We start from the raw sequence: 27,523 nt of genomic DNA, 5'->3' as shown, positions 1-27,523 counted from the left end.
ATTTATGCACTATCAAAAAAAATCTAAAAAAATGTCCACATTTTCACCACATTATGTGGATTTTCCCCTGATCGTGGAAAGCTGTAATTACATTTACCAGTGATGATATTCGCCAGTTTAATGCACTTATCCATGAAATAAGAAACTACATGCACAAACAGCAGGAAGTTAAGGTAAAATGTGATTCTTTGAGATGTAACAGAAATTCCTGGACAGTGAATTCTGGATCATATTTCAGAGCATGGTTAATGTTCACTTTTACTGTTTCCTCACGAATATCATAACTACAATGAAAATTTGCGAATCTGAAACTTTTTTTATTTTGTCAATTTACCAAAATGTGAAAAGATCCCTTTCAGAACAATCTTTTCTAAAAAGCACAACACACACTTACCATAAATAAGAATACTGAAAATGCAGTGTAAATGTCATTGAGCTTTTCTGTTTTGATAAATAGATAAATTGCTAAGACTGCAACACAATGCGTGTTCCTTGATCACGTGGAAGTTTAGTAATTCTAAAAAGGAACATATCAAGATTTAAAGGTTCAGTGAATCTTCCTTGCAGGCAGGTGGTCCTAGGCTCAATACACATTACGGGAGCAATCTACATTTTGCAAAAACACAGATTACTGGCGCTTTCAAGTAAAGCAACACAAACAAAGTCACGAAGGGATGGCTTTTAATGACCTGTAGCTAAAACATAAGTTAAAACTAGTAGAATATTGGATGCTCTTGTCAATATTCTACTAAAAATACTGCAGATTAAAGTTAAAATCTTTCCAAGCAATAGTGAGAATGGTTCCAGTTTCACACATGACGTAGCACATTAGTTTAGCTAGCTTTGAGCTTCCTTTTTCATTTTGTAAAATTGGTTTTTATTATATATCATACTAACTAACTAACCTGGACAGAAGATGTAACTATCAATCTATTTTGATTTCATTCCAAATGATTAAGTAAAGGCACGAAAGCTGCATAGTTGCAATAAAAAATCATTTCTGTAATAAATCATTCTTATTAATTTAAGGTTAAAATCATGCAAATTTATATACAAGAATGTATCAATTCAGAAAATTAACAACAATACAAAAACACCAGAATGACATACTATTTAAAAATGCACCAAATATGTTCTTCACAAAGGTATACATACATAAGGTTATTAGTAAAAACTTATTAATTATATAAAATATAACATATATACAACGTAATATCCAACAATTAAATCTATATTTATCAGAAAGCTTCATACTTCATGATACTGCCTTCCTGTTCGTATATTTTTTTAAAGATTTGAAATACATGTTTATTGATTGATAATGTAGTTTGCACAATTTTGTAATTATCAATCCATACTTGGTCACTCTGACTAGCAAGTACAATCTTCTGAGCATAATCATAGAGCACTTAAGGAAAATTGTGTTAAGGTTACCATTTATGATTATTCTTTTGCGTCAAATAAAATCATTTCTGCTCAAATTTGGTTTTTGCCAAGTCAAGACATTTCTTTTAAGTTATCTCTTAAAAAATGTGTGGATATGGGCCCTCGGGTCAGTTCAACGTCCCGCTATGCAAAGACATGCCTTTAAAGATATGCATACAAAGACATACATAAAAATTCATGCATACAAAGGCATTCATTCAAAGATATGCATAAAAAGGCGTGCATACAAAGATATGCTTAAAGAAATTCATACAAAGACATGCGTGTGAAGACATGCATTCAAAGACACGCTAAAAAGAGAAGCATTCAAAGACATGCTTACAAAGACACGCTTGTAAAGACATGCTTACCAAAATATGCATACAAAGTCATGCTTACAAAGACATGTTTACAAAAACATATATACAAAGACATGCACACAAGGATATGCATACAAAGACATGCATTCAAAGACATGCTTACAAAAACATGCATGCAAAGTTCATTTACAGATATGCGTAAAATTCGAGCTTCGACATCGAAAAATTGATTGTAAATGAACTGCCTTATAGTTATGGGCTTTACTACACACCACTTTCGTTTAATAAAAAGAAATGTTCAAGATTTGTTGAAAATTCTTAAAGGGGCCTTTAAACGTTTGGGTAAATTGACAAAATTGAAAAAAGTTGTTTCAGATTCGCAAATTTTCGTTTAAGTTATGATACTTGTGAGGAAACTGTAATACTAAACATTTACCTTGCTCGAAAATAGAAATTATATGCATCTTTTGAAGATTTAAAAACCGAAAATTATAAAGCGTTGCAACGCGAAACGAATTAATAATTTGGAGAGTTCTGTTGTTGTCGTTATATTTTGTGAAACTACGAGGATTGCTTATATAAAATAACAAGAAATATCTTTAAAAAGATATACGGCGTTGATGTAATGTTTGCGACCAGTAAAAGGAGATGGAATAAAGCGACCATGTATTTTAATGAAGGTAGTGAGTGATAATAAGATATTATATTTTAATGTTTTAACAAATAAAAATGAAGAACAAGAAGAGGTGAAATTGTATGTTTTATTGTCAACAAATATTGTAATGACTAGGTTTTCATAATTGAACGAGTAATACATAATTTCAATAGGAAAAGAAAACATATTCGCCACTGAAAAACTATGAACAATATGTTGGAATGAAATAAAAGATAATGTGTTATAATGTGTACAGATGTTAGTAGAATGTAAACATAAAAGACTCAATATTGCAAGCATCATAGTGATATGATTTTTTTGCAGAAAAACAGAACTTTACATAAAAAATGAACAAAACAAAGTACAAAGAAACATATTTACACTAATAAACGCAAATATGGATTATAATAAATCAAAACAGATATATTTCCAACACCTTTATATTTCCTTAGTATCGCGGTCTACCGCCCCAAACCCCCGCTTTGTCAATATTGGTAAATAACTGCACACCGGTAAACTAAGGAGAAACGTTTCGATGTAATGTTTAGAGGATGTTTTGTATCATGACAGTTTTTAATTTATTGTAATTTACATGTAATTTACAATATATTCATATTTCATTTTCAGTTCAAATGATATGCATCCAATGTTTAGTCTGGAAACCAGACTACCAATGTTTACGGTGATTTTTGTATTATTAGCCAATGAACAATTCGGGTTTATTCATTTCGGATCTATCGTGAATGAAGGTCATCAAAGGTCAAAAGTGACGTTAAACAGCTACGCCGAAAAAATACATCTTGCATTGTATCCGGAAGGATGGCCGAGTGGTCTAAGTAGTAGACTTTTTACTCCAGTACTCCAGGGGTCAGTGGTTCGAGCCCTGCTGAGGGTTACCTGTTTTCTTTTTTTAATTGTATTCTTGATTTTTTACTGGAGCTTTTTATATCCAATTTTTACAATTATCAATATAAAGAATTTAATGACAAACTTCAAAAAATTCCAAAATCTGTGAAAAGGCCCCTTTAAGCGAATCTAGTAATATATAGAGTACCATTGGTTTGTTTGTTTATACATGTATTTTGGATTATCATGAGGCATAATTTTCAATGCTTAAATCATAGATGCACATGTTTAATTCCAATGATTGTTTTGGGACCAGCTGTGGAATTTACATTTATATTGGGATTGTGTGTATATTTTTATTAACTTACATTAATGGTGTCCACTAGACAGTATATGATTCTATTTGATAATGTTTTTTTACAAACTGTTTGAAGGTGAAATATCAAAAAGCAATCTGTAATAAAGTGAAAAACAATAACAGAATTAGGATTTTAAAACTGCCAATATCCGTTTTTCATTGCATGCTTTTGGTAGCTTAATTACGTACTTACCTACAAGTCTTTATATTGTACACACAGTCATGTTTATGATGTTTGTACTCATGCAACCAAAAATAAAACATCATATGTATCACTTAACATGAGAAAACGAAATTGAAAAAAAAAATCATTCAAGATTTTCACCATTTCCCACTTCAATAAAAAAATGCGAAAACTGTGTCAAATCTCTATGTAAACATTATTTTTCAGTTATTTGTTGTTTATTAAAATAAGTGTTTAAAAGGGTAAGTAAAAAACACATTGAGTTTTAGCTGAGATAGTATGATTACGCAAGAAGTGATGCTGAATACGAATTAAAAGCAAATATATTTATTCACATTGACAACAATCTCACATTTTACGCACATATCATTTTGCTAAATATTTTTATAGAGCTTTAGTGTACTTTATTTCATTAACTGTCGGCGCAGATACGTTATTTTATATCAATAATGTATGCGATAATAATGAGAAATTGAGATACTAATAACAATAACAAATTCGCACATTTGATCGAAACCAAACAATTCAAAAATAAGATACTATATTCTATACCTCTCTTCAGTAAGACGAGTAAACTTTAATCATTATGGCAAAGCCAGTTTACTATAATAACAAACACTTACTTATTCGTACACGTTGTTTCTTAATAAGAAAGAAACAATACCTCTTCTAAGTGCAGATAAATTGCTATTTACACCTTGAATGATGCTACTTTCAAACAAGAACATTTACCCAAGTAATAATGGTTCGACGTTTAGCCTGTGCCACTGGCTGATTAGTAGAGCGTTCCCGAGAACATTTGTGTTTTATATAATTACTGAAGTCGGTTGTCTCCAATGTTAATCAGTTTATTCATTTACATGGCATCACAAACAGTCAACACAGCCAGCAACTGTATAAACACATGTTAAAAGTTAATGACTTCGAAAAATACTTGTATACTTAGTAATTAGCACCATAGCGAAGCGGAAGACTTGGAAGGACATACAACTATGCTTTTTTAATAATGGCCTCTATCTTAATACTAGTATATATGCTTAAAAAGTTTGCTTGTTTCCACTTATCCGACCGACGCAATTTAGGACCCGACCCGACTAATAATTGTCATTACAGGATGAAATGTCCACACATTTTAACTATTAAATATTTTTTCCTTCATTCGATATTGTTGGTTATATCAATTTAAATGTCACTAACATAAAAAGTTAAAAGTCAATTTTGAAGATTTCTGCACGCAAGTGAATATCCTTGGCAAGTGGTTAATAAATCTGTTATTTAAAAATTAGGTCAAGAAAACGAAAGATTAGCCGACATACGTATCCTATTTTTGTAGATTTTAACGGAAACAAAACAATATGTTTTAAGCAGTTAAAGAGGGTTAAGAAAATCTGTAAGTGAATGACGAGTCTTTCATTCTCTGATTGAACACGGTGTCAAAATACTCGCTCTGTGCGACTGTGAACCAGTTCTTCCAGTCACCGACTTGACCTGGAAAAAAATAATCAAATAAAACACCCGTCCCCTGTGTACGGTAACTGTTTGTTATGTATGACGGTCCGTTCAAAAGCACCAACTCGGCAATATTCCGAATCAGACAAATTCTTAATACATAGGATTGAAGATCCAAGTTGTAAATCATCACCTTACGTATGACGCAAATACACAATTAATTTACTAAAATGAACGCACACACTCACATCCTACCAATGTCGGTGTAGGATCTATTCCCAAGGCTGTTCAAAACCGTTCATATTATATCAATTACAGTAAACCATTAAGTTTTTACAACAACCATTCCATGTCCGTTTTGCCGCTTAGCCATAATAATTATGTAAAGGACATCTTTCTTTAAAAAAAAAACAAGCTGTAGAAAAGCGTGGGGAAATTTTCGCTGACAGTACCCTGTCTAGCTTCAATTGAATACAGGTTTTGGTTTACTCTCTCGAAAGATATGAATTCCAATAAATGTCACCTTTCCGGTACATCCCTGGCTTTGCATCTTTCCAGTCCTTTGTATTTTCCAGTGGGTCCTTTTCCTTCTTCATTGCACTAAAATCACATTTGTCCGCAATTTCCGCTATCAGCTCCGGGGACGATTTAAGCCCCAGAAACTCACTTAGGCGACCTATTTCGGAGATTGGGTCCTATAATTGTTATTTGTAATATATTGGATAATATCATCCTCATGAATATGCCTTCCATTTTTCAAACAACTTTTATTTTCTACGTAAATAAATTTCAGTCAATACTTGGTTTTTTATTTAATGATTTAAATACTCAATTATATACGTTACAATAATTCAAATTACATTTTATTGTATGTGCGAGTCGCTGAGCGAGTTATTGTTTAAAACCCGTTTTAACAAATCTACAAAAAACATACAGACTTGGACGTCTACACATCGAGCAACATACTTTCAATGTCATGATACCCATTTCACTTATACATTCAAGTTAATGGACTTATACGTATAATTTTGTTAGATTTGGTTTATTAAAGGTTTTTTTTTACAAATAGAGCGTTTTAATGAATACGTTAAACGATACACTGTGACCTTGACCTTTAACCTAGTGACCTGAAAATTGATATGAGTCATCTGCCAGTCATGATCAATGTACCTATTAAGTTTCATGATCCTAGGCGTAAGCATTCTTGAGTTATCATCCGGAAACTATTTTACTGTTTTGAGTCACTGTGACCTTGACCTTTGACCTAGTGACCTGAAAATCACTAGGGGTCATCTGCCAGTCATGATCAATGTACCTATGAAGTTTCATGATCCTAGGCTAAGCATTCTTGAGTTATCATCCGGAAACTATTTTACTTTTTCGAGTCACTATGACCTTGACCTTTGACCTAGTGGCCTGAAAATCAACAGGGGTCATCTGCCAGTCATGATCAATGTTCCTATGAAGTTTCATGATCCTAGGCGTAAGCATTCTTGAGTTATCATCCGGAAAACATTTTACTGTTTCGAATCACTCTGACTTTGACCTTTGACCTAGTGACCTGAAAATCAATAGCGGTCATCTGCTAGTCATTATCAATGTTCCTATGAAGTTTCATGATCTTATGTGTAAGCATTCTTGAGTTATCATCCGGAAACCATTTTACTGTTTCGAGTCTACCTGAAAATCAATAGGAGTCATCTGCCAGTCATGATCAATGTACCTATGAAGTTTCATGATCCTAGGTATAAGAATTCTTGAGTTATCATCAGGAAACCATTTTACTATTTCGAGTCACTGTGACCTTGACCTTTGACCTAGTGACCTGAAAATCACTAGGGGTCATCTGCCAGTCATGATCAATGTACCTATGAAGTTTCATGATCCTAGGCCTAAGCGTTTTTGAGTTATCATCCGGAAACCATCTGGTGGACGGACCGACGGACCAACAGACCGACGGACCGACCGACATGAGCAAAACAATATACCCCCTCTTCTTCGAAAGGGGGCAAAATATACTCACCGATTTCATGTCTTCGTAGCTCATCATGTGAAACGGATGTTCGGGGTTGTCACGAATGATTTTCTCCCATTCAAGAGTGTATTCAAACCACGAGCCATAGTCAACTGCAAAATAGGGTCGCCGTGGCGTAATGGATATGGTGCCCGCGTAGCGACCGAGAGGTCATGAATTCAATCCCCACTGTAGGGGCGTTCTTTAGATATCCCAAATTGACACCAAGTACTGGTTCTAGGCCCAGGAAACGGCATCGAGAGCGTTTCAAATAAGCGTTCAGGCTTTCGATGCGATGAAGCTAAAATAGATTTAGGTTTAAACTAACTGCAAAATGAACTAGTTAACAAGAGCTGTTTGTAAAACATGCATGCCCCCCATATGGGCTGTCAGTTATAGTGACCTAGTGACCTGAAAATCAATAGGGTTCATCTGCCAGTCATGATCAATTTATCTATGAAGTTTGATGATCCTAGGCCTATGAGTATTCTTGAGACATCATCCGGAAACAATTTTACTGTGTCGAGTCACCGTGACCTTGACCTTTGACCTAGTGACCTGAAAATCAATAGGGGTCACCTGCGAGTCATGATCAATGTAACTATGAAGTTTCATGATCCTAGGCGTAAGAATTCTTGAGTTATCATCCGGAAACCATTTTACTGTGTCCGAGTCACCGTGACCTTGACCTTTGACCTAGTGCCCTGAAAGTCAATGGGGGTCATCTGTGAGTCATGATCAATGAACCTATAAAGTTTCATGATCCTAGGCCTATGCGTTCTTGAGTTATCATCCGGAAACCATCTGGTGGACGGACATACGGACGGACAGACGGACGGACCGACATGAGCAAAAAAATATACCCCCTCTTCTTCGAAGGAGGGCATAAATATTGCAATTATTATATGTTTAATTACAGTGTTAATATTTCATTGATAAAGAATACAATGTATATGAAAACTGGCCTATAGATATGATGATATTAACTTAAAGTCAGTCTATTAACTTACACTCAGAATCTCATGTTCCGTCTTTCACCCATCCCAGTATGAAATATATGACTTTTTTTTCTAATAAATTTTTGGTTAGTGTATTTATTTATAAAAAAATCAATGACATCAATGATGTTTTGTGGGTTAAAGATTAAAGTGAACAGTTTGCGCAGAAAAAAATAAATATTGGTAAACATTACGCAAAAATAGATGCCCATGCTTCGAAAAAGTCCGTCATGTTGTCAATAATTTGTTTATAATCTGAAACGTTTTGCTGGTTTATATAGTATTTTTGAAGATGTGTTCATTAAGGTATAACAAAATTATCACAAAAATATAGTGTTTTCTTTTCAAAATGATTACTGTACAGATTTTATGGAAAAGTAGTTCCTAGTTACAGAGGAAATCTGATTTTTAAATTATATTGTCATAACTTTGTTATAGTGGTAGAATAAAGTAAGTTGAATGCCTTACGGTTGTTAAAGTATGTTCCTTCAGGATATAAAATCAATTAAGCTGCATGGCTGAATAAACAGGTTTAGAGGAGGTATATAATTTATGCAATACACGAACAAAATCAATACAATTAAAGAAAATTATTTAAATTAAAATTCTAAAGAAAGCACAATTAGCAGAGAAGAAAATAGTACCTAGTCCTTTCAGAAACCGGTTGACGTAGTTCTCAAACTTGCCGTTGAAATCATACTCGACGATTTTGCTATGGTGATTAAAAAATGAGACGCAGATGTCCTTTGGGTTCCTCTGGACGAACACGATCTTTGTTTTGTTGGATAAAGTGTCTTTCGGCATCAGACGGAGTGGTATGTGCGTGTTGAGGACCCGGGGAGACGGGATGTTCCTGAATTGCTCCTCAGTAAGAGCCTCTAGCATAGCAGTCTCTGAAACAAATAGAGACTCGTTTCGGTATAACCGGGCGTAATGCATGTGCGTAAAGTGTCGTTCCGGATTAGACTGTGCAGTCCGCACACGCTAATCAGAGACGACACTTTACGCTTTTATGGGAATTTTTGTTTGTTACACGAGGTCTCAACAACAATCCAATTTAGGCTTTAAGTGTTGTTTCTGATAAAAGTATGCGGACTTCACCGGCTAATCTAGAAAGACACTTTACGTGCATGCATTCTGCCCAGTTTACCAAGAATTTTTGGGACGCTGTACTGTAAAGCACCTAAACGAGCCTGAATCGATTTTATTACGAAAGCTGTAATAATAGCTTCACACTTAACAGCCATTTGTATAAAAATTAACAATTTCATGTTTACGCTATAAGTGTAACAGTCGAAAACGTTACTACATTTTGTAAAGGTTAACAACTTTATCTCTCGACTTACTGGTCTAAGTCATCGAGTCACGGACTATACAAGCAATTTATATGTTGTCACAAAATATAAGGTACCAGTTGAAACACTCCAAATAATAAAATCGACTCGCATTTGTAACGCTTCACAATATGTATGCGTCTGTGACACATATCTGGAAAATTGTCTGTTTGCCAATCTGTGAACAGTATTTTAATGGACATTCTTTATATTGGGGTGCTGTAATTACTTCAAACATATTTCCAAACAACGTTACTCTAGAAACACTACCTTGATCTTTTTTACAGTGTAATAACAGCTGAACACTTTGCTCATATCATTTTAACGCATCTATACACCAATATCAGCACAACGCTGTAATGGCTGCCGCAAATCATGTGCAATTTTAATGAACCTAATCTCTGAAGTATTTTTGGGGACGCTTTTTATCATCTTATATCAATTATGACTTGCAAGAGGACAATTTGGAACATCTTGAAACCTCGCAATTGATGTATGGGATTTTATGAAGAATAACTGAAGAGTATGACGATTTCAATCCAAAGTTGTATTCAACTGAACTTATGTGCATAAATAATTCAAAGCCTTCACACTCGAGTTCTGGTATTAAACCGCTTTTACTTGTGCGTTTGTATTGATTGCTAATCCGGCGACTCGCACATAATGCCTCTGGTATTTAAAAGAAACATGGCACAAGATGAATAATGAAGATAAAAATTAATAAAGTCAACATAAGTTATCGAATGTTGCCATTTATTGTTAAGTTATTAATTTTTAATTATTTTTTGCGAATATGGTGTCCACTGTGTGAACAATTAAGTATACCAGGACGGTTGAAGAATTTCACGACGTGCGAATCGTTAAATGACAATGTTCAGTCTGTTACCTTTAATCAATTTTACTCTGTCGGCGGACTGGTTTACCAACATGGACGACACTTCCCATAGCCAGTGGGTACCTGAAAAATGCAGAATGTTTGTGATGATTAATATACGCGTAATATGGATAATTAGGTTGATACACATTACATAACGAGATCACCTATCATTACGCACAATATAGATGGTATGCATGTCTTTATATGAATATCTTTGTACGAATGACTTTTATACATGTCTTTATATAAATGTCTTTGAATGCATGTCTTTGTATGCATGCCTTTGATGCATGTCTTTATATAAATGTATTTGAATGCATGTCTTTGTATGCATGTCTTTGAATGCATGTCTTTGTATACATGTCTTTGATGCAATTCTGTGAATGCATATCTTTGAATGCATTTCTTTGTACGCATGTTTTTGAATGCATTTCTTTGTATGCACTTCTTTGTAAGCGTGTCTTCGAATGCATATCTTTGAATGCATAACTTTGTAAGCATGTCTTTGAATGCATGTCTTTGTATGCATGTCTTGGTATGCATGTCTTTGAATGCATGAGTTTGTACGCATGTCTTTGATGCATGTCTTTGAATGCATGATATCTGTGTTAGCATGTTTTTGTATGCATGTCTTTGTAAGCATGTCTGTGAATACATGTGTTTGTTTGCATGTATTTATATGCATGTCTTTGAATGCATGTCTTTGTAAGCTAGTCTTTGTATGCCCGTCTTTGTATGTGTATCTTTGTTAGCATGTCTTTGAATGCATATGTTTAAATGCTTGTCTTTGTAAGCATGTCTTTGTATGCATGTCTTTGCAAGCGTGTCTTTGTAAGCATGTCTTTGAATGCATGGCTTTGTAAGCTAGTTTGTGTAGGCATGCCTTAGTGTGCGTGTCTTTGTAAGCGTGTCTTTGAATGCATGTCTTCATATGCAAACCTTTGTATGAATTTCTTTTAGCATGTCTTTGTATGCATATCTTTAAATGCATATCTTTGCATGCATGTTTTGTAAGCATGTCTTAGAATGCATGTCTTTGTATGCATTTCATTCTATTCATGTCTTTGTATATATGGTTTTGTAAGCATGTCTTTGAAAGCATGACTTTGTATGCATATCTTTGTAAGCATGTCTTTGTAGGTATGTCTTTGTATGCAAGTCCGTGTATGCTCGTCTTTGTATGCTCGTCTTTGTATGCATGTCTTTGTATGTATGTCTTTGTATGCATGTCTTTGTATGCATGTCTTTGTATTCATGTCTTCGTATGCATGTCTTTGTAAGCGTGTCTCTAAATGCATGTTTTTGTTTGCATGTCTTTTAATGCATATCTTTGTATGCATGTCTTCGGAATCATGTCTTTAGATGCATGTAACGGTAAGCATGTCTTTGTAGGCATGTCTTTGTAAGCGTGTCTTTAAATGTATGTCTTTGTATGCTAGTCTTTGAATGCATATCTTTGCATGCATGTCTTTGTAAGCATGTCTTTTTGAACGCATGTCTATGTAAGCATGTCTTTGTATGCATGCCTTTGTAAGCGTGCCTTTTTCAGCGTGTCTTTGTAAGCATATTTTTATATGCATGTCTTTTTATGAATATTCTTACATGAATGCCTATAAATGCATGTTGTGCATGTCTCTTCAAATCTCACAATCAAACAAGTGCATCCAAAATTTTCATGGCGCTGATAATCAATTAAAAAATTTACCGGATGTTGAAACAGTTCAGAAGCACGCCATGATTTTGGAATAAAAAGAAACTATTTTTCATAAATGCTAAATATTCAAATGTTAAACCCAAATCGAACATAATACATCCTGATCATTATCTAGACAAAGAAGTCAACTGTGTAAAATAAGTCACGAGCCGGAGAGAAGTATATGGTTTTGTATCGGACAATTAACAATTATAAGTCTCTCGGATGCGTGGCTATGACAATGGCCCGTCTAATAATATATCATGGGTCCTGTTGTGAATACAAAACGATATTCGAAGTAGCATAAATGCGCTATTTATGATTACTGGTACATACAATCACTTATGTATTCATTTGTGTCTTTTAAATGTAATTCCTTTAATGAAAATAACGATAAATAACGTCTTGGTTAACATTAAAAACAGTCTTTAAATAAAATTGTCGTAATATCTTCGATATAACAGGAACCATAACTCCAAATATTTTCGTATAAAAACTGATACTAGTATATCTAAAATAATAATATAATGTATGGCTTTTTAAGATTGCGTATCGGAATATATTATCGTTAATCAACAATTTTATTGGAAATCGATGACTTACCTGCGCATGATCATTATTTGAACATTTTATAGAGTTCAATGAGTATACGTGTATCATCGGTGGACGGTTGAGATGTATTTGTAATGGTGGAATCGACTCCCACTGCCCTAATTGTGCTATAAATTGCATATACATGTCTGCTTGCAACCCATAACCTAAGTCAGTACCCAAAGCTTTGAAATGCACCAACGAGTGAAATTGGCCTTGGAAAAACTGATACGTTTGAGTAGTATCGATTGCTATATGTGTGTGGCCTTCAGAGGAATAAAAACAGTTCGCAAGATAATGGAAAATTGCGCCTCTTAAGATCGCTGGCTTTACACAATCGTTTTAAAATGCAGTTCTTATTTTGTAAATGAAAAACATTTAGCAGAGATGATCCTACCTGCTTTTGGGTATGCACAAATTAATACATCGTCTGGCTTGAGAGGCCAGTTTGGAATGCTTCTGAATTCTTCCTCTTGTTGATTCTGGAAAACCTAAGCATGTTATGCGTTTGAAAAAGAATATGATTGTAACTGATAAGTTTCGTCCGACAATCGCTTTATAACATAGCAGACTAGACGACTCAAAAGAGAATATTAAATGTAGTGGGAGCAGTGGTCTTATGGTAGGACGCTGGCTTAGGGATCGAGAGGTCCCGGTTCGAATCCCGCCCTGACAACTGGAATTTCATTGAGCAAGAAATTTATCCCACATCTTCTCCTCTCCGAAAAATAAGCCAATGTGCCGTGGCTGCATACTTCGCCAAGCTGCTAACGGACGACTTTTGACTCAGTGATCAGGGACAAAATGTAAAGCGCCTTTGAACGCACATCTCGAGTATGAAAAGGGCGCTATATAAATGTGGTATAAAAATGTAGGAAATTCAGTTGAAAATGTGTTACTTTTTCTCGTTCACGTGACACGATTGTTGATATGGAATAGGTAAATATGTAGTATTGTCTTTGTGCCAGTGACATTTTCCGAACAACTTTCAAATGCAAAGAAAGGTATTATCATTCTTTAAAAAAATAAAAAAAATAATAAAAAAAACCAAGCGCCCAGTTAAAGAATGACGTAACACCAATTCATAATTAGTTATACAATATAAATACAATATCTTAAACGGTTGTGATATAAATGATATTTTAAAAGAAGACTTTTGCCAAGCAATTTTAAGTCCCCTACCTCCCCATATTGCCATCTGCCCATGTTTCATGAAAAAATATGAAAAAAAAGTTATCGCAGGATCCACCATTTTCTAGGCTTTTTGTTGCCATAGCAACCAGAATTCTTGACGTAGGAATACAATGAAATGACGTGCATAATCGCCATATTGCCATCTATCCATGCTTCAAGTTTCATGAAAAAAATATGAAGAACTTTTGAAGTTATCGCAGTATCCAGAAACGTGTGACGGACTGAGAGACTGACAGACAGACTGACGCACAGAACACAAACCATATAGTCCCCGGTAGGGGACTAATAAGCAAACATGCATGTTTACTCCTTAAAAATGTACTTAACTGATAACTGTTGTTTTTCCTTATCTATCAGGATCCGTTCAAGGACACATTCGCCAAAAATTATAAGTATGGCGTATTGCCTCAAGATTGAAATCAAAATAAATATCATCTCATACTTAACATCAACCTATGAGTAAGTGTTGCAATGTGGACATTTACCGCTCGGGTTCGAGCCTTCGTTGTTGATACGCTACTCATCAAAATCTGTGTATTGACCAATCAACAACATTCATATATATGAACTTTTTAGATGAAAATTCCAAAAACACCTTCCATGCAAATACCGTATCAAACGTCGGCGCAAAGTATCCGTCAACTTCAAGCACGCGCAACGTCTCACCGGAACCGTCGTCGATGTTCTTAATCGGCATACTTTGGTCTTAATACAGCAATTTTCGTGCGCCTTGGAGGTAAAAAGAAGGGGGAATAATGGTAAATGTAAATTTAAATGGACATGTGGTACTTGTATGTTACGCGTTGAAAGATAAAACATGGATCACTTAACATTTCTCTTGTATGTTTTAGGTTGTTTGTTTGATAGTGTTAAACTAATTATTTTTTAACCGTGTGTTATTTTTCTGACATTTCACCATATAACTATAAGCAGACGGCACAAAGCCTAAACATATTGTCGACAGGCATCTTGCTTGAGTAGTTTTATCCTTACAATTCATGGAATCTACTAACCAACCTGTTAAATATATTAAGTAGACTTGAACATTGTCGTTATCCAGTCTCAAATAACGACACTTTTTTAAATCCTTTTAGCAAGTTGCCTCGGTCTTACCTTTAAACGTGAATATAGTACAGATACCCACAGAAGAAATGGTAAATGGAAACGATTCGACTTAATATGTTGCTATAATAACTTGTCTTCCAATATCATTTAACACAACACAAACTCATATACGCAAAAAAGCATGTAAACATATCGTACAGACAAACCTTTGCTTCTACTTATCTCGAGTATATATTGCCTAACATGAAACTTTCACGCCACGCACGAACAACAGACTGAAACAATTGATATTTCCTATATACGAATTGACATCTCGCTCAACGTTATCCGCGTAAATCGTACGCCCTAGGGATTTATACACTGAGAAAATGAACTTGTGGCAATTTTCTGGATTCAATTTAGAGATCTCCGTCAAGACAGCTAATTCTTCGTCATAGCATGGCAAACGCATACAGGCGGAATAGCTGCCCGGGTTCTGAGAACGAGATATTTAGCAATGTTAGACATAAAGGTAATCGTAAGATGTGTATGAACCTCGGTCTGGCAAAACGGGGCTTAATGAACATGCGCTTAGTGTCGAACCAAATCAACATGAGCAGTCCGCTCACGACACTTTCCGTTTGTTTGTGCAAAACACGTATTTCTTAGCGAAAATCCGGTTAAGGCGGACATTGCCGCCCCTTATTAGCCTACGCAAAAAATGTAATGATCATCGTATGAAAGAACAGACGGATATCAATTCACACAGATGTTCAGAGCAAGGTCAGATCACATACTTTTGGAGCAAAGAAAACGTTATACACAAATATAACAATCCAATATAAGAAGACTGCAAACGTGTATATCCATACAACTTAATCGATTGTGGTGTGGAATTTCAAATTAACTAGTAATTCATAATTGCACACTATATGCTAGATCTAGCTTTATTTATAAAGAAAAAAAACTGAAAAATGCACTATCTTTGCAAACTAAATAAAGAACCAATTTTAATCTGCTATGATTTTATAAATTATTGACACTTCAAAATCATAAACAAATCTGCTTTGAAGTTCCATTCGTGTTCAAAAGATAAATTACATTACCGAAAGAGGCAATACATTTTTTTAGTCGCACTCATGTTCGTAACTGTGAAAGTAACTACCAAACACTTTAGAATCGAATGGGATTTACGGGTTACCAGTATATACAATATCTCAATATAAAATATGTGAGACATTGAGCGCACCACTTTACAATTACTTTTACATAAAAAAGTTTTTTTAAGTAATTGTTGCCCTAATCCGACCGAACGTACTTTTTTGGTGGCGACCTTTACCTTTGTGTGATTTCCAGATTTAATATTCGAGCAATTTTGCTAGACTATCTTAGAGAACTATAATGTTTGCGATATGTGCAAAATTATATCATGGGATTCGTTAAAAAAGACAACAGAACAATAACACCGACCTACCTACACTACTTTTTGGCGATGTAAGTAAAAACGAATTACTTTGATTGCCCTATGATTTATTCTTAATACCCACTAATAAACAGGAAACATACAGGATAAAGTTTTTAAGACCAATCTTGCATGTGACGGCACGTGCGGCTTAATCGATTTAAGAGCACTCGCTTGGTTTAATCGTCATGATCTTTACGGCACCACGTGCCTTCGTTGTTAATGTGGACATGATGAAGCACAAATAAAGTAGATTATAGAAAAAGTATACGAATGTTCAATAATGATGAGATCTATTTATCAAAATACCTCTTATACGATCTTGTCAAATAATTGTTGATGAATTATTGAGATCTATTTATCAAAATACCTCTTAAACGTTAACAGTCAAAAGTATACTCTGCTTCATAACAACGGGTTTATTTGTGTACTAGATCTATGTTAAGATCCGCTGGTAGTTAATTGTGTCACGGAGTGTATATTGTAATCTAGAATCCGTGATTGTGTACACTTAATCGCGGCCGTACTGTAATGCACTGAAATGTAGCATGTTCTTACACATCTAAATAAAATGTTTATGCGAAAACGCAATTACTTCAAACTTACCTTCCTAGTTTGGTATCCTTTAAGTAACAGTATCAAGACTGTTTTACTTTTATAAAAACGTTCCTGTACCAGTTAAACGTTAAACCTCGATATCAATTGAAAGTCAGTATCGCTTACGATGCGTTTATCTGTGTTCTATTTTAAGCACATCCTTCGTTCTATGTGGAACATGTAGGTGTAAAAAAAGTTGATGGCAAATTCAATGTATGGCGAGAAAATTTAAAGGGGTTTATTTGCAGATTTCTTTTGCATTTTAATACGTGCCTACAAGTAAAACAGCGCCAATGTGGTAACTCAGATTTGAACACATATACAATGCTTTAATTGAATTTTTTTATTAATAATTTATTAACTAAAAACTAAATACCTGTGTGGTACAAAACTGCCATCATTATTAAGATCTAAGTTATTTCAAACATCTGTAAAAACAACAACAACATAAGTGATCTTTATTTTTAAGTCAGATGGCAACCAAGCAAACAAAAACGTATCTACTTTTAATGAGACCGTAATGAGTAAACTGATCGAAGATTAAGTTCTCTTATTAAGTTATTAATACACACTTCAATATCATACCAGTAAATATGAATGTCATTTAATTACAACATGAATGTCACATAGTAACAGTTCCAGATCTCTTACCTTGACATAAACCTTAAACATGTAATAACATGGGAGAACCCTAAAATGCCCAACACATACAGAAAGCACTTGACACACATCTGACAATATTATGACTTGAGGATATACTTGTAAGATATAAAAACAAGTTCTGCATCAACAGCACATCAAACCGCGAAGGCTGTTTAGAAATTTTCAAGACAAATTTGTTAAGAACTAACTAATTCTTTACCTTTAAAAATATCTTAAATAATGGATTCAAATATAGTTTGCTGTTATTAATTTACTACAAGAGGGCCATGATGGCCCTAAAGCGTTCAACTGACTTTCTGGTATACCAGATATCTGAGACTTGACCAAGTGACCTGGTTTTTAACCTACTTCACCCAAATTCAAACATGGCCTTGACATTGTGAATTAGACGTAATAACCTAGATTTGAACTTGGCCAAGATATTGTCAATATAAACCATAATAAAACTGACAAAATATCATCTGTACTGAGTCATTCATGTTGCTATTATGTTGTTATTAAAACTCACAAGGTATTTCTCATATTAGACCTGCTGACCAAGTGTTTGAGAGCATGTGAACCAGATTCAAACTTGGTAAACATACATGTATTGACAATATAAACATTTTGAGCATGTTTAATTGAGATTGAGTCATGATTGAATGGTAACAAATATCTACAATTTAACCTAGAAATCAAGTTTTTCCATTCACATGACACAGATTGGAGCTTGGCCTCGATATTGTCAAGATCAAAATTCTCACAAAGTTTAATTAAGATTTAGTCATAAATGTGGTGTGTTAGAGAAGTAACAAGGATATTCTTAGATTTTACACAATAGCTCATTATGACACTCAGGGGCTCAGGTGATCTAAACAAGAGTGGTCTCTATAGTGGTATCTACGGGTTGGAAATGAAGCCTATTTACAACTTGAATCTAGTATGAAAGGTCTTCGATTAAATTTTACTTTCTGAGGGACTGCAAACACATCAAAATACGTATCAGTGGTAAACAGTTAAAAGTTGACAACGCCCATCACATGACACAGTCGACAATGTCAGAAATAAACAGACCAAAATAGGTGAGATAAAAAGTTTACACTCAAAAATGAAAATGCCATAATTTGCATTGTGTTAAAAATAATATCAAGACACAAGAGGTTGAATATACAATGAAACTCAATGTAATACTGATAAATACAAAGACACAAGTTATAAACATGTCAGTAGAAAACAGAGTAAATCTTCATGTTGTGCATAGTTACCGTTTTCTTTATCAAATACAACATGTATTAGCAAAAACCAAATCAGACAATCCTTGTTTACAAACTTTTGCTAAAAGTTCATATTAAAAACACTCCTACATCTAAAAAAACTCTTTCTGTAGCTGACTATATAGCTGTATGCAAGATATACTTAAGGCATAGGGAATACAAGTCATGAAATTCTAAGTTGTTAAAGGTGCTGGTAGTTGGTACATTTTGTATAGTATTGCTTTCTATAACATCGAATACAGTCATCCTATGTTTTGAGGTCAAGCTTTCTAACCCAGGTTTCAACGTTTATAAACAGCAAAAATGATGGAAAAATTTTCCGTAAAAAAAAATATTTCTATTACTGCAGTTGCAAAAAATGAAAATCATAGCAAGAAAACATTTGTTGTTTTTTTTCAACAATGCTGACTGAATGTTGAGCTTAAGCCATTTGTATCTCATCAACATAATAAGAAGGTTCAATAGCTCAAAACAAAACTTTAAATCAATAAATTATGTTGTATCAATGTATATTTCTACTAGAGGGATACCTTTTAGACGTGATACAATCCAAGTTAAAAGCATAATCCAATAACAAATGGTGCACAATGCATTACTGCAATAAAGAAGCCGTCATTATGACACATTCATGTGGTGTAATTGCCATATAGGTGTTAAATTTATGTTTTCAGGTTGTTGCACAAATTTAAGACTGTGCAAGTGTCCGCAATTGAAATTGAATGAATTGGTATCCAGCAAATTGAAGTGATTTCACAGTAATTTCACATTTCTACATAATTTCAACTGTTTGTTGCCAGTGTCAAACATAAGTTATTATACACTGTAAATACTGTGTAAATGGGATGATGTGATTTCTTAAGAACAATATTTTGTAAAAAGCAAAAAACACACAAACCATAATTAAGAATACTGAAAATGCAGTGTAAGTGTCATTGAAGTTTTCTGTTTCGATAAATATCAAAGACTGCAACAGAATTGGTGTTCCTTGATCATGGTGGAGTTTAGTAATTCTAAAAAGGAACATATCAAGATTTAAAGGTTCAGTGAATCTTCCTTGAAGGCAGGTGGTCCTAGGCTCAATACACATTACGGGAGCAATCTTAACATTTTCCAAAAACACAGATTACTGGCGCTTTCAAGTAAAGCAACACAAACAAAGTCACGAAGGGATGGCTTTTAATGACCTGTAGCTAAAACATAAGTTAAAACTAAAATGTATATTGGGTGCTCTTGTCAACATTCTATCAAAAAATATATGCAAGACAGAGGTATATTTAACATTATAAGTAGCAAAAAATACTGCTGGTAAGGGTTAAAATCTTTCCATGCAATAGTGAGAATTGTTCCCGTTCTGCACATGACTGAGCGCTTTATCAATACATAATTAAAGCATGCCTTGAGCTTCCTTATTCAATTTGTAAAATTGGTTTTGATTATATATCATATTAACTAACAAACCTGGATAGTACATCTAACTAGCAATCTATTTTGATTTCATTCCAAATGAGTAAAGGCAAAAAAGCTGCATAGTTGCAATACAAAATAATTTCTGTAACAAATCATTCTAATGAATTTAAGGTTATAATCATGCTAATTTATATACAAGAATAAATCACTTCAGTAACTTAACAACAATACAAAAACACAATAATGACCACACTATTTAAAAATGCACCAAATCCGTTCTTCGCAAAAGTATACATACATAAGATTATTATTAATAACTTACTAATTATACAAAATATAACATTAATACAACATAATATTCCACATTTAACACTATATTTATCAGAAAGCTTGATACTGCATGATTTGTTTAAAATATTAATCCAAGTCTCTGGTGGGAAAACCCGATTAGAATTGTCTCTTGTACCTACATATTTGTGTGTTTATTGATATAATTATCATATTTTATTATATCTATATTATTATAGATATTTTGGCCTACCTGTGAATATTTTTTTGTTCAAAGATTTAAAATACATGTTTATCGATTGGATAATTCGAGTATTTTGAACAATCTTTAATTATCAATTCATACTTGGTCACTCTGACTAAGCAAGTACAATCTGCTGGGCAAGTTCATAAAGCACTTATAAGGAAAATCTTAAGTTGTTAAAATTAAAAAGTAAGATTATTCTTTTGCTTCAAATAAAAACAAATTCTGCTTAAAACAAAAATATTTTTTAAGGAATTTTTTCCAAGTTATCTCTTAGGACCTTTGTGAATATAAGCGCTCGGGTCAATTGGAATGGAATTTTATGAAGCAAAATCCTACCAACCTACCCATCCTGAATAAGTATACCGGTAAGTACAGTATAACTTGAGCATTGATTAGGGAATACTTATGATAACTCAAATGCAGTTATATGTCCCGCCCATGCAAGTCTTTATTATTTCAATCAGAAATTACCACCTTTACGCTTGAACAAAGCTAACTCTGGCATGTTGGTAACTGCTACATGCAATATTGAGATTCACCCTCTAGATCTTGAGGAGGTTATTTATACATCTGTGTAGGACTGTCTGATGGGTAAACTATTCACACCTTGTAAAAAAAATGTATAGCTGTGAACAAATGATAGAGATGTGTTATCAAAACAAGTCAATTAGAAGACTTTAATTAGTGTAAATAGCAATTGTACTCCTCTGATTTTTGGTTTACACTTTACACAGCTAAAACTAGATAATAATAGGTGGAATGGATATTATGTTGTATGAACAAGGTGTAAATATTGTTTAACATAAGTTTAACTTCCATGAATTAAAATTTACCCCATCATAATACCAGCATTAACAAGATATCACTCCATCTGATACATTTTGGTGTAATGAACAATGTATAGCAAAAACGTGCAATATAGAGACATAATTTAGTTAATTTCAGTGGAAATAACTAATATATAATTGTTCACAACCAACGAAGAAGTAGAGCAAGGAATAAAAGTTAAACAATTATTTTATGGCCCCACAGAATAAGTGAAACAGGAAACAATTATTATTTATTTTCTAGTCCCAGCAGCATCCTCAATTGTTTTTCTTCTCCTCCTTGACGATGTAGATGTAATTCTGGCTGCCAATGGCCACCCTAGGATGGCTGCCCTTGTGGTCATTGTCCAGGCAATAAACGCTATGAGCCAGGTCCAGCAACTGACCGGTGGTCTGAGAGCAGGTAAACAAATTAACCAGACTTTTGACATACACAGTAATACGATTATAACAACCGTGTCCTGCTTTGCACATGTTCATCGGCAATTAAAAGTGGGGATGAAAAGTGTCGCGTTGCGATGACTTATTCTAATTTTTATATCTGGGCCCCACAAACTTATCTTATTTTATGTCGACCAACATACAGACAAACAAACTGACTCGCAATGTAGCTGGATGAGTAATATTTTAAGGCAGCCTTTATGAGCATCATGTCTTAATTAAACCACAGAGTTTAAGTGATTTTCCAATACAATAAAATCTAGTGAATTTGTGGTTGGTGCATGGATGCAGATTCTATGCAAAATTATAACAAACCAAGCTGCAGGCTCTCTGTTTGCTTTCAGACTAAGCAATACATTGAGGGTCCTTCTAGCAATAAGGCTCTCTGTTTGCTTTCAGACTCAGCAATACATTGAGGGTCCTTCTATACAGGCTCTCTGTTTGCTTTCAGACTAAGCAATACATTGAGGGTCCTTCTATACAGGCTCTCTGTTTGCTTTCAGACTCAGCAATACATTGAGGGTCCTCCTATACAGGCTCTCTGTTTGCTTTCATACTAAGCAATACATTGAGGGTCCTTCTATACAGGCTCTCTGTTTTCTTTCAGACTCAGCAATACATTGAGGGTCCTTCTATCAATGATTATCCTCATATTAAAATATATATGTTTTTGTATAAAAATGTGTACAAATTATATTGATAATCCATCAGTCAATTACTGAAGTAAAAAGGTGGAGAATAAACTATTACAGGAAAACATTAACAAACATACCATGATGTATGATACGGTTCCCTTTAATTATGATTCTTGTCATAATTGTTCACATAGAAGTGTGAATAAACTTTGATTAACAGTCTGAGTCTATCTTTGACTGAGACCGAATTAACCAACACAAACTTATAGCAGAAAGCATGAACAAACTTACATTGAGGGTCCCCCGATCAATGATGCGGGCCATGTTATGGTTATGTCCCCCTGATATGATGCTCTCACTTCCCAGCCACTGGCAACAGTACACCATGGTGTTGTTGAGGGGTTCTGGGGGAACATCCTTTATCTTCAAGGCTGTGTTGAAGTCCCAGATCTGTGAATTATGGAGAACAGTTCAAAGAAGAGCATACAGACTTGTAATTCTTCAAATCAGTTATACTGTTACTAAGAATGAGATATAGCATAGCTCTTGAAATGATACATGAAGTTAACACATTTCTTTATATCAATCATGTTCTTTAACAACCTGTGCATTATGAAGATATATAGTTTTTATTCTGAACTCAGAGCAATATGGGGTTTTTCAATTATTTATAATAGAATATTGAAATGACCTAAGCAAATGAGGTTGTTCATTACCATTCAAAGTAGAGTTTCCTCAGATCTTGTATCAATATGCAAATAATAAAGGTGAAAGATGTGCAAATAACAGTACAAAGTTGTTTGTAATTCACAATTGGTTGAGTACCAAATAAAGCTTATAAAAATTCCTGTAGCGCTTCTTATCAATTTTCATATAGATTATTTTCTAAATAAGAATGTCAAAATGGCTCTTTTTTTTACTGAACCAGAAAACCATATTTGAAGGATTTCAATGTTTCCTCAAGCATATTTCTAGCAACTGTTCTTCTGAATAGTTTCTTCCATACCACTATTTATTTGAGATGCAGCAGATAACTAACGTATTGAACTGTGTAAATATTATTGTGAACGGTGAATGAAATAACTCAAAATCCTCAAAATGTTTAAGAATAATTTCAAAAATGTCATATTGCCCATACACATAACTTCCTTAAAACTAAAGGAAGTGTACGACTTTAAAGCTTACATTTGTTACATAAGCTTCTAATTAAATAGATTTACCGATGTTTGTTAGTATTTATATTTGATTATCCTATGTTAAAGCACAATATATGTAATAACAAATAATAATGATCAATTTATGTACCTTTTTTTGGAGAAGCCACTTTAAGTTTGTGTTGTATTGCTTGCAGCAATTTTTTTTTTAATTTTTGCATTTTACTTGTTTCTTTATTCATTATGTTTTCATTTTCTAATGTTTAAAATTAACTTTATGTGAGAATGATAGTTATTTCTCTTTTTCAAAAGTCAACCTTTAAAGCCCATAATCACTCAAATTTCCAGCAACGATATCACAACATTTACGAGGGAACGCAAGATTGGCATCAGGCGCCAGCTTTGGAAGCATGACGTACTTCTCATAAATACATCTTGCCCCTAAAGCTGCCTTAAGCAAGTCTCGTAGTTCTCATAAATACATCTTGCCCCTAAAGCTTCCTCAAGCAAGTCTCGTAGTTCTCATAAATACATCTTGCCCCAAAAGCTGCCTCAAGCAAGTCTTGTAGTCCTCATAAAAACATCTTGCCCCCAAAGCTGCCTCAAGCAAGTCTCATGTAGTTCTCATCAATTCATCTTGCCCCTATAGCTGCCTCAAGCAAGTCTCGTGTTCGCTTGTAAATGTTCGGATATCTTGGCAGGAAATTAACATGGAATATATTGTCGCACAAAAATAAAAACGAGCATTTTGTATCGCAATAAGTCTATGTTACCATATCACATCTATCGTCGAAATTATGGCTATTGCTGGAAGGAACGCTGATTTTATATGGGTACACTTTATTTTTTGAAATTTTGGTCAAAATTAGTTGATTTCAATCAACCAACAATTTCAGTCAGAGCTGCCTGAAGACAGTGAGCACAACTTGATTTTATACTATGTCTATTTATAAGTTACCTGTAGAGTAATCCCTGCGCACCAAGAGCCAGTCAAGATATGATTGTGCCGCGGATCAATATCGATGGCGTCCCCACATATATGAGGTCCGCTAATATGTCTAAAAACAAAATAGAAAAGTCTGATGATGACATTCAGTGTTTTCTGGAAGCAACAGCAGCCAGCGATTTCACAGGTTACTTATAATCTTGGCGCCGGCTGCTTGCCCAAAAATATCAGTTCAATTTACAGCGCTAAAAACGCCCGTTTTAGTTCTTAGTTGCTGGCTTCTTTAAAAATATAAATGGCTACTCACAATTATATGGAGAACACTGGGTCACCTTACATGTATAAATAAAATCATGACACAAACACTAAAGACACACTCAGTTTCATGCAATTTTTTCTCCACTTGAATCTGGAATTGCGGATGAAGATAGTCTGAGATATTTAAGAAGTTCAGCTGCCTTGATGAACTGGTAAACTTTTGCATTATTAAATGTGTCTTGTTCTGATAAAACTGGGCATAATACATGTGAGTAAAGTATCTTCCCAGATTAGCCTGTGCAGTCGGCACAGGCTAATCAGGGACGACACTTTCCGCCTAAACTTGATTTTCGGTAGGGAGGGACTTCTTGAAACTAAAAATAACCATAAAAGCGGAAAGTGTCGTCCCTGATTAGCATGTGCGAACTGCACAGGCTAATCTGGGACGACACTTTATGCACATGAATTAAGCCCAGTTTTTTCAGAACAAGACACAAATTCTAATGCATGTTCTACATGTTCAGATTTGATTCCATTGCTTTCCACAAATGTTTTAGATATGTGTCTTGTTCTGTGAAAGCTGGTCATAATGCATGTGCGTAAAGTGTCGTCTCAGATTAGCCTGTGCAGTTCGCACAGGCTAATCAGGGACGACACTTTCCGCTTTTATGGTATTTTTAGTCTCAAGGAAGTCCCTCCTTACCGAAAATCTAGTTTAAGCGGAAAGTGTTGTCCCTGCGGACTGCACAGGCTAATCTTGGACCACACTTTACGCACATGCAATAAGCCCAGTTTTATCAGAACGCGGCTCATATAACTATTAACAATGTTGTTCAACAAATAAATTGTAATACATTCATTCAAAGTACTAAAATGATGGCTGCCATAGCAGGGCAAATATTATAAATATGGAAAATAACTGGATCTTAGTTTGAAATGTAAATGAACTTAAGTTGGCTAAAAACAAAATAAATAACCTTGCCAATCACAAACACACCATCTATAGCCCTATTTAGATGCTACATAATATTGCTTCTCCTTGCGATAACATTAAGCCACACATAAATTACATTGTTGCAACATTCGGTATTAAAATGGGATTGCACTAACAATATATTCCTTTCAACTGATCTGTTAATTTCATGAAAAAGCTAATAACATACATATTGATTTTAGATAATAAATTTTGTATTTCAAAACTATTGATGCACATGTTATCTCAATTATTCCAGCCATCTCATAAATGTATCAATGGCAATATGAAAAATGCATTTGAAAACAAAGCCCTATTTACCTCTCATTGAAATTAATATTTCTTTGACAAAAGAAAGCACTAACTTTCCGTAAAAATACTATTATGTGAGGTCAGAATAAGTCTTACATCCATGTTTCACACATTGAATGAGGCCACACTGTATACATGTATACTTCATACTGGTAACTATATAGTAAACTGTAAATATCTTTATTATGATCTTTTACATTTTGATAAATATTCAACAAATGTATCATTTAATTTGCATTTTAATCAATTCAGAACATATGATTTTGGATTTGGCATTATTTCAATTTTCCATTAGATTAACATTTGAAGTTTGAGACATACAATGTTTAGATAGAAATGTGAGGCAATGGTCACAACTGTAGATTTGTATTGGATTTTAAGAATTCCTCTACAAACACTTATTAACTATTAACTTTACTGAGAAAATTTTTTCTAGCCTTAAACCAATAATAAAACATTGAAAAACAGCAATTTAACTTACAAACTACAGTAGGTTTGATGTGTATTCTCATCTCACAAAACACAGTGACTAAAGATTTCACTACACCATTGTTAGCATCAAACTCTGCGAACGCTTGAACCTCGATCTAGCAAAACAGGGTTTAATGCATGTGCGTAACGTGTTGTCCCAGTTTAGCCTTAGGGAAGACACTTTCTGCTCTTGTGGATGTTAAGAAAACAAAATCCAGTTTAGGCGTAAAGTGTTGTCTCTGATACAAATTTGCAGTTTGCACAGTCTTATATTAGACAACACTGGTACTTAAATTCAGCACATGAATAAAGCCCAGTTAACCATGAATGCGACTCAGTTAAATGGAGCCTTGTTCTAAAGAAACTGGGCTTAATGCATGTGTGTAAAGTTTCATCCCAGATTAGCCTGTGCAGTCGACACAGGCAAATCAAGGACTATACTTTCTGCCTAAACTTGATTTTCGGTAAGGAGGGACTTCCTTTAAACGAAAAATACCATTCAAGCGATAAGTGTTTTCCCTGATAAGCCTGTGCAGACTGTGGGACGATACTTGACGCACATGCATTAAGCCCAGTTTTCTCAGAGCATGGCTCAATGTTGCTTTTC

The 27,523-nt window shown here is 34.2% G+C and overlaps 2 protein-coding genes across 10 annotated transcripts in view; both read right to left on the bottom strand.

The window, feature by feature from the left end:
- Positions 1 to 667: 667 nt before the first annotated feature.
- LOC127836066 (sulfotransferase 1A1-like) lies at positions 668 to 20,432 on the bottom strand. Of its 6 annotated transcripts, none has more exons than XM_052362499.1 (8): positions 17,693 to 20,432; positions 14,549 to 14,667; positions 13,142 to 13,235; positions 10,470 to 10,541; positions 8,894 to 9,142; positions 7,261 to 7,364; positions 5,761 to 5,932; positions 668 to 5,276 (listed from the first exon to the last, which is right to left on the bottom strand). In XM_052362499.1, exons 2-8 carry the CDS (start codon positions 14,633 to 14,635, stop codon positions 5,167 to 5,169), a joined length of 888 nt encoding a protein of 295 aa, XP_052218459.1. In that variant the 5' UTR covers positions 14,636 to 14,667; positions 17,693 to 20,432; the 3' UTR covers positions 668 to 5,166. The 6 variants fall into 6 exon arrangements, with proteins under 6 accessions (XP_052218459.1, XP_052218486.1, XP_052218453.1 ...); XM_052362526.1 differs by having other exon boundaries at positions 13,142 to 13,226; positions 17,693 to 20,431; XM_052362493.1 differs by lacking the exon at positions 17,693 to 20,432 and adding an exon at positions 17,051 to 17,213.
- LOC127835959 (uncharacterized) overlaps positions 17,486 to 27,523 on the bottom strand; it is a 68,643-nt gene continuing 58,605 nt past the window's right edge. For all 4 annotated transcript variants that reach the window (XM_052362391.1, XM_052362386.1, XM_052362379.1 and 1 more), the window contains 3 exons: positions 24,915 to 25,014; positions 23,094 to 23,252; positions 17,486 to 22,119 (listed from right to left, as the gene is read on the bottom strand). In XM_052362391.1, coding sequence (XP_052218351.1) covers positions 21,985 to 22,119; positions 23,094 to 23,252; positions 24,915 to 25,014 — 394 coding nt within the window. In that variant the 3' untranslated portion in view covers positions 17,486 to 21,984. The remainder of the gene's footprint in view (positions 22,120 to 23,093; positions 23,253 to 24,914; positions 25,015 to 27,523) is intronic.

This window comes from Dreissena polymorpha, chromosome 1 (genome assembly GCF_020536995.1).
Source record: "Dreissena polymorpha isolate Duluth1 chromosome 1, UMN_Dpol_1.0, whole genome shotgun sequence".
NCBI classification, from domain to species: Eukaryota; Metazoa; Mollusca; class Bivalvia; order Myida; family Dreissenidae; genus Dreissena; species Dreissena polymorpha.
This window is presented reverse-complemented; position numbering and strand designations above follow the sequence as displayed.

What these genes read in the sequence shown, in the direction of transcription:
- LOC127836066 (XM_052362499.1), bottom strand. Translation starts at nt 14,635, where the DNA reads ATGCCGATTAAGAACATCGACGACGGTTCCGGTGAGACGTTGCGCGTG. An exon ending in TTGTGCATACCCAAAAGCAG is followed by an intron (nt 10,542 to 13,141) that starts GTAGGATCATCT and finishes TGCATTTTTCAG; the next exon opens with GTACCCACTGGCTATGGGAA. An exon ending in GCCAGGGATGTACCGGAAAG is followed by an intron (nt 5,277 to 5,760) that starts GTGACATTTATT and finishes ATTTTTTTCCAG; the next exon opens with GTCAAGTCGGTGACTGGAAG.